This window comes from Abramis brama, assembly GCF_963993115.1.
Source record: "Abramis brama genome assembly, chromosome: 4".
In the NCBI taxonomy this organism is placed as follows: Eukaryota; Metazoa; Chordata; class Actinopteri; order Cypriniformes; family Leuciscidae; genus Abramis; species Abramis brama.
This window is the reverse complement of record NC_139966.1, coordinates 58,725,424-58,732,923: the sequence shown is the minus strand read 5'-3', so window position 1 is coordinate 58,732,923 and position 7,500 is coordinate 58,725,424. Positions and strand designations below refer to the sequence as shown.

Here is a 7,500-nt window from a genome sequence, read left to right as displayed (position 1 = left end):
GGCTTCGCCTTCGGGATGGTGAGTGCGGTTCTGTTCGAGACGCTGATGGACCTGGTGGGAGCGCAGAGGTTCTCCAGCGCCGTGGGTCTGACCACCATCGTGGAGTGCTGTCCGGTGCTCATCGGGCCGCCACTGGCAGGTGAGGACCAAACCGAGACGGAGAACTTATAATCCCCCTGAAATCAATCATTTTACCCCTGAAAACTCTGATCACCAAAATTACACATTTAAATGCGTTTTCCTTGAAAAAATGTCTTTATGCCTTAAAATATCTTGAATGTAACTCGACACCCTTGCCTCATTTAGTATACGCGGTTCTATGAATATGCAAATGAGCCCCGCCTCCACTCACTCAGCTCAGAGACTCAAAGTTATCTTTGATCACCAAAATGACATATTTAAAGGGATAGTTCACCCAAAAATGAAAATTAGCCCATGATTTACTCTCCCTGAACCCATCCTTGGTGTATATGACATTCTTCTTTCAGACGAACACAATCAGAGTTATATTAAAAAAATGTCCTGGCTCTTCCAAGCTTTATAATGGCAGTGAATGGCTGTTTCTGTTTTGAAGTCCATAAAACAGCATCTATCCATCATAAAAGTCATCTATTCATCATAAAAGTGCATCTATCCGCCATAAAACTGCATCTATTCATCATAAAAGTGCATCTATCCATGATGAAAGTGCATCTATCATCATAAAAGTGCATCCATCCATCATAAAAGTGCATCCATCCATCATAAAAGTGCATCTATCATCATAAAAGTGCATCCATCCATCATAAAAGTGCATCTATCCATGATGAAAGTGCATCTATCATCATAAAAGTGCATCCATCCATCATAAAAGTGCATCCATCCATCATAAAAGTGCATCTATCCATCATAAAAGTGCATCCATCCATCATAAAAGTGCATCTATCCATCATAAAAGTGCATCTGTCCATCATAAAAGTGCATCTATCCATGATGAAAGTGCATCTGTCCATCATGAAAGTGCATCTGTCCATCATAAAAGTGCATCTGTCCATCATAAAAGTGCATCTGTCCATAATAAAAGTGCATCTGTCCATCATAAAAGTGCATCTGTCCATCATAAAAGTGCATCTATCCATCATGAAAGTGCATCTATCCATCATAAAAGTGCATCTATCCATCATAAAAGTGCATCTATCCATGATGAAAGTGCATCTGTCCATCATAAAAGTGCATCTATCATCATAAAAGTGCATCTGTCCATCATAAAAGTGCATCTATCCATCATAAAAGTGCATCTGTCCATCATAAAAGTGCATCAATCCATCATAAAAGTGCATCTATCCATCATAAAAGTGCATCAATCCATCATAAAAGTGCATCTGTCCATCATAAAAGTGCATCAATCCATCATAAAAGTGCATCTGTCCATCATAAAAGTGCATCAATCCATCATAAAAGTGCATCTATCCATCATAAAAGTGCATCTGTCCATCATAAAAGTGCATCTATCCATCATAAAAGTGCATCTATCCATCATAAAAGTGCATCTATCCATGATGAAAGTGCATCTGTCCATCATAAAAGTGCATCTATCCATCATAAAAGTGCATCTATCCATGATGAAAGTGCATCTATCATCATAAAAGTGCATCAATCCATCATAAAAGTGCATCTATCATCATAAAAGTGCATCTATCCATGATGAAAGTGCATCTGTCCATCATAAAAGTGCATCTATCATCATAAAAGTGCATCTATCCATGATGAAAGTGCATCTGTCCATCATAAAAGTGCATCTATCCATCATAAAAGTGCATCAATCCATCATAAAAGTGCATCTGTCCATCATAAAAGTGCATCAATCCATCATAAAAGTGCATCTATCCATCATAAAAGTGCATCTATCCATGATGAAAGTGCATCCATCCGCATCTATCATCATAAAAGTGCATCTATCCATCATAAAAGTGCATCTGTCCATCATAAAAGTGCATCAATCCATCATAAAAGTGCATCTATCCATCATAAAAGTGCATCTATCCATCATAAAAGTGCATCTGTCCATCATAAAAGTGCATCTATCCATCATAAAAGTGCATCTATCCATGATGAAAGTGCATCCATCCGCATCTATCATCATAAAAGTGCATCTATCATCATAAAAGTGCATCTGTCCATCATAAAAGTGCATCTATCCATCATAAAAGTGCATCTGTCCATCATAAAAGTGCATCTATCCATGATGAAAGTGCATCTGTCCATCATAAAAGTGCATCTGTCCATCATAAAAGTGCATCTATCCATCATAAAAGTGCATCTGTCCATCATAAAAGTGCATCTATCATCATAAAAGTGCATCTATCATCATAAAAGTGCATCTATCCATCATAAAAGTGCATCTGTCCATCATAAAAGTGCATCTATCCATCATAAAAGTGCATCTATCCATGATGAAAGTGCATCTATCCATCATAAAAGTGCATCTGTCCATCATAAAAGTGCATCTATCCATCATAAAAGTGCATCTGTCCATCATAAAAGTGCATCTATCCATCATAAAAGTGCATCTGTCCATCATAAAAGTGCATCTGTCCATCATAAAAGTGCATCTATCATCATAAAAGTGCATTTCTCATTTGCATATTCATAGAACCGCTTATAAAGGTGTAGAGTTACATTCGAGCTATTTTAAGACATGAAGAGTCTTTTTTTCAAGGAAAAAACATTTAAATATGTAATGTTGGTGATCAGAGATGAGTTTTAAGGGATAAATGATTGACGGGGGGAAATGACACACACTGCAGATAATAACAGCATGGCCGTGTTTGCTCCGCAGGGAAACTAGTGGACATCACGAAGAACTACAAGTACATGTACCTGTGCTGTGGAGCGGTGGTGGTGTTCTCCAGCATCTGGCTCTTCATCGGGAACTTCATCAACTACCGCTTGCTGGACCACGAGCGCAAGCGCGAGGAGACGTACCAGCGGGCCGCGCAGAACGACGCAGACGCAGACGCAGACGCAGACGCCACAGCTGCGCAGGAGCTCAGCGAGAGTAAAGACCCCGTCATGCAGTGCGAAACCAACATCTGAGTCTATGCAAACACTGGAAGACACTGCCAGAGTCAGTCCGCATGACGAGGCTTCAACTTCTCCAGCACTTTGATATCGACAGGCTCAGGTTCAGCTAACGCTCGCGTCAGAACAGTGTGTGTTCAATGCGCCGCTCGTCTGACACACACACACGTATCGCAGGTGTATAAAGCAATCTGATCTGCTACTGAATGTAAATCTGATGCTTTAGAGCCTTATGAATCTGTTCCTGAGGATTATTACCGATCATTACTACCAAATCTAGAAGCAATATGATTTACACCAGAAGTCCTCAGGGGAAACTCTAGTTTCGTTCTGATTTCGGGTTATTTTTTTACACACACACACACACACACACACACACATACGGACGGTTCAATGTGATTCAGTCTCACCATAAACACTTTTTAACCTGAAGATGTATTGCCTTAAGTATAAAGTAAGCATCTATTATTCTACTATGAACTGTGTATTATTTTATGTATTTGCTGATGTAAATTCACCAGATGCTGTATAATTTACTGTATGAATGCATCTCGTAGTTCTGCTTTTCTTTAACGCCCCCGTTCAACAATTCACAACTATTTTAAGACTGTAAGACAAGCTTTTGTTGTCTTATGAGCACCAGAAGTATTAATAATTATCATTAAATTATTATCTTTACTGTAGTACAACGTATGCATTGTTATAATGCCAGAATTAAGATGTTGTGCTATTTTTAGTATGTAAATAACTAACAAAACTGACATTTATTTGATGTGGTTATTATATACATCATTTTGTTTTGTATCATTTTTGCTTTTTTTTGTATCATTTGTTATGATTGTCAAGAAATAGACCAAACTGCCACTAAAACATTCACACGCACATACACATGCTGTTTTGATTATTATTTTGTATTATTAACTTCATGCTTTTTTTTTGTTTTTGTAATTGTTAAAATTAGCCAACAAATGTAATCAGTTTAACTGGATCTTTATGACATGTTGTGACTGTATTCACTTTTGTTCATAATTCTGGATGTGCTGAAATTTTAAATTAAACCACATTTGGAAGATGCTTTGAGATCTATAACTTCAACACGAATCAAATGAGTCTAATTTCATCCTCTCCATGAACAAGCAGGTAAAGGTCACAATATTCTTTCATATTTTACATTTTGAAGGACTTTCATGGTACTAGACAATTAATGCATCACAAATGTATTTCAATCTTAACGCAATATTCTCCTTATCTTGTTCAATATTCTCAGCACAGCTGCGATTCATCAGATGATTCAGTTCAGCAGATACACGACTGTGAGCCTCAGACTGATTTGTCATATATTGAGTATATTATCATGTACCATATATTAACATATCGTCATGTCGATGTTCAATCCACCGAAGATTTGAATCTCTGCGCGAAAACACGGTGGAATGAATCAAGTGTTGTTTGTTTGTTGAACGAATCGGTTGAATCAATTATTCTAATGACTCACTCGTTTGGCGTAACGACGTAAGCTGCAGAAAGAGTCACGTGAGTGCTTTATGGTTCATTTATTATAGTGAATGGGTCAAGAAAATACCAATAGAACTAATTGTAAAATACGACTTTACATGATTATACTCTCGCTTGCCTGAATGCAGCTAATAATTAAGCTTTCTTGTGATTTTAGAGACAAAAGCCCATTTCTAAAAAAAAAAAAAAAATCATGCTTTGGAGAAACGTAAGTAGGCCTACGCCAGCCTACAAAGTCATAATTATGATTTAAAAAGTCGAAATTATTACATAAAAAGATAAAATTGACGTTTAATCTCATAATTATGATTTAGCATTCCATAATTATTACTTAAAGCTGCACTATGTCACTTTTGGCGCTCTAGCGGTTAATAAACAAACTGCATGCGTCCTGCGGAAGAACACTGTAGCCGGATCTACTTCCCTCTGTTAATGACGCGTCACGCAGGGACTGTGCTCCTCCGCAGCGGTTGGTGTCACACTCGGTCTAAAATATTCCAAATATAAACACTTATTTAATTGTACCATTGTGATTCATGATAAGATAAAAAAAAAAAAACGGTTTGGAAGATGGATTTATGATGTACTCGTTCATTTTATAAATTTTGTAATTTTGAAATAAAAAGTTACATAGTGTAGCTTTAACAGATATATCATAATTACAGCTTTTTATGGCATAATGATAATCTTATATGTGATAATTATGATTTACGGGCTTCCATAATAATGTGTCATGTTAACAGAGATGGACAAACAGCAGATCTGCATGCATGTCGATTCAACAGTAAAACTGTCGGATTGAAGAAGAGTGTAATTCCCGCTAGTGACCGGCAGGAGGCGCTGCTCTGCTTCACTACACACACTCACACACACAATAACAGCTTTTACATCAATCTCTCTCTCTCAATTCAATTCAGTTCAAAAATTGCTTTATTGGCATGACTGTAAATAATACAATATTGCCAAAGCTTGGAATACATAGAATAATAATAAAAAAATAATATAATAATAAAATATAATAACATAACTTTATTTCAGAGCATTATTTCCCGCAGAGAGAGAGAGAGAGAGAGAATCAGTTTTGAGCGGTTTTAAAGATTTTAATTGCTAAATGTAATTGTCATTATACAGGGAGATTCAATGTAAAGCATAAAACACTATTCGTTCTAAAAGGTCTGAATGATAAAATGATTGACTGCTGCGTCCCAAATCACCTACTTATACTACGCCCTAAAAGTATGTAGTTTTGTAAAAAAAGAAAGAAAGAAAAAAAGAAGGCCTACATAATTTTGAGTTTTGGACAAACAAACTACTTAGCCATATTTCTGTCTTTAACGACCACGTGGGTCTCTCATGACCAAACGGATCGTTATAAAAGTTCACAATGCTGTATCAGAGGAAATATAATGCGGATAACACAAAATACATATATTTTCGTCAGTTTAGATACTGTTTATTAATCAATCAAACCCCTTTATCGAAACCGTCGGTCTTGCACACCCGCCATGTTTGTAGTTTTTTTAAAAACACTTTTTATTCGTGTTTGTAGTTCTAATCGAATCCTCGTTCATCGCGCGGGTAATCCGTTAGAGCCGTTTTTAAATGTTTCTAGAACGTTCAGATTCAAAAGTAACGTTCCATAATGTTTGAAGAGTGATACAATGCCAATGTTCCCTTAATTACCAAGAAGAAACGCTTTCATAACTTAATGGGAAGGTTATGAATTTGCTGATTTGTGAATGGATATTTGCTGATCCTGGTTCAGTGGTTTGTTGCTGATGAATCCTCAAGGTTACTGTGACAGGATTGATGTTTCCTGCAGGAATGAAGGTGATTCTCAGGCGCTTTAATCATGGACATGAGGTTATATTAGCTATAACTGCTTTGCCTTTTTAATATCGCTGACGCTAAAAATCCATAAAGTAGAGCAAAAAAAGCCCGTGTTTATGTGTGATGACAGATTGAGGCGTGTGTAATGATATTCATAGAGGTCTGCAGGACTACAGGCTTACCTATAGTTATGAATTCATAATCATATCGATGCTGTAAGTGCGGCTCGCAGACTAATTGTGTTTTTCTCTGTGATCTTAAAAACACTTGAAAGTTTAACAAAACTATTTTCATCATAAAACTGAATGAATAAATATAAAACAAAATAATTAATAAATAATTGTTTAATATTAATAAATAATAGTCAGTAGCAAACACATTAAGAATTGACGTTTTAGTATAAAATTCACGCGTGAAGAAAAGTCATCTTTATTTTTTTATTATTATTATTATTATTATTATTATCACCTGGTTTTGTCACGTGACATCCTGAAAGAAAAGGTCATGAAAAGGTCAAATGATCAGATATTCAGATCTGGCCAAAATCAGATTTTCAGATATTAATACTGTAACGAAGGCCAGACGTTTGATTGACAGCTGTTCTCAGGATGATGCTGGAGTGTGTGCTGGAGTGTGTGAAGCTCTTATCAGCTGCGGTTTGTGTGAATCTCACCGACACTCAACACACACTCTGTCCTGACAGCGCGAGAGCGACACACACACTGATCTCAGACACTGATAGACGCTCAACACTCACACACACTTCTGCGTTCTCTCGCTCTTTAAACCGCAGTCATTATTGTGTTCTCTAACACACACACACACACGTCTACATCTGACTCAGAAGATCTCAGCTCAACTCTCATGATGTTTATGACTATTACAGAAGCATAAAGACGCGATCTGTGTGTGTATGTGTTAAATGAAAATGATTATTTATCAGAACTCCGGGGTGTTTGCAGTGAGAGTGTGAGTGTGTGTGAGTGTGTGTGAATGTGAAGCTCCTGAAACTGAACTGAGACGAACGGATGAAGCTTCAGTTTCTAATGCATCTGTTAATATTAGATGAGCTTCGGCTTTTAATGGCTGTTCAGA

General features: G+C 36.9%; 1 protein-coding gene across 1 annotated transcript in view; it reads left to right on the top strand.

Annotated features, from left to right (window-relative positions):
* LOC311080612 (monocarboxylate transporter 2) overlaps positions 1–4,155 on the top strand; it is a 12,085-nt gene extending 7,930 nt beyond the window's left edge. Inside the window, exons 5-6 of the mRNA XM_084110659.1 lie at positions 1–139; positions 2,819–4,155. The exon at positions 1–139 is cut by the window's left edge and continues 221 nt beyond it. Of these exons, the coding sequence (XP_083966785.1) occupies positions 1–139; positions 2,819–3,075 (396 nt within the window). The 3' untranslated portion in view covers positions 3,076–4,155. The remainder of the gene's footprint in view (positions 140–2,818) is intronic.
* Positions 4,156–7,500: the final 3,345 nt, after the last annotated feature.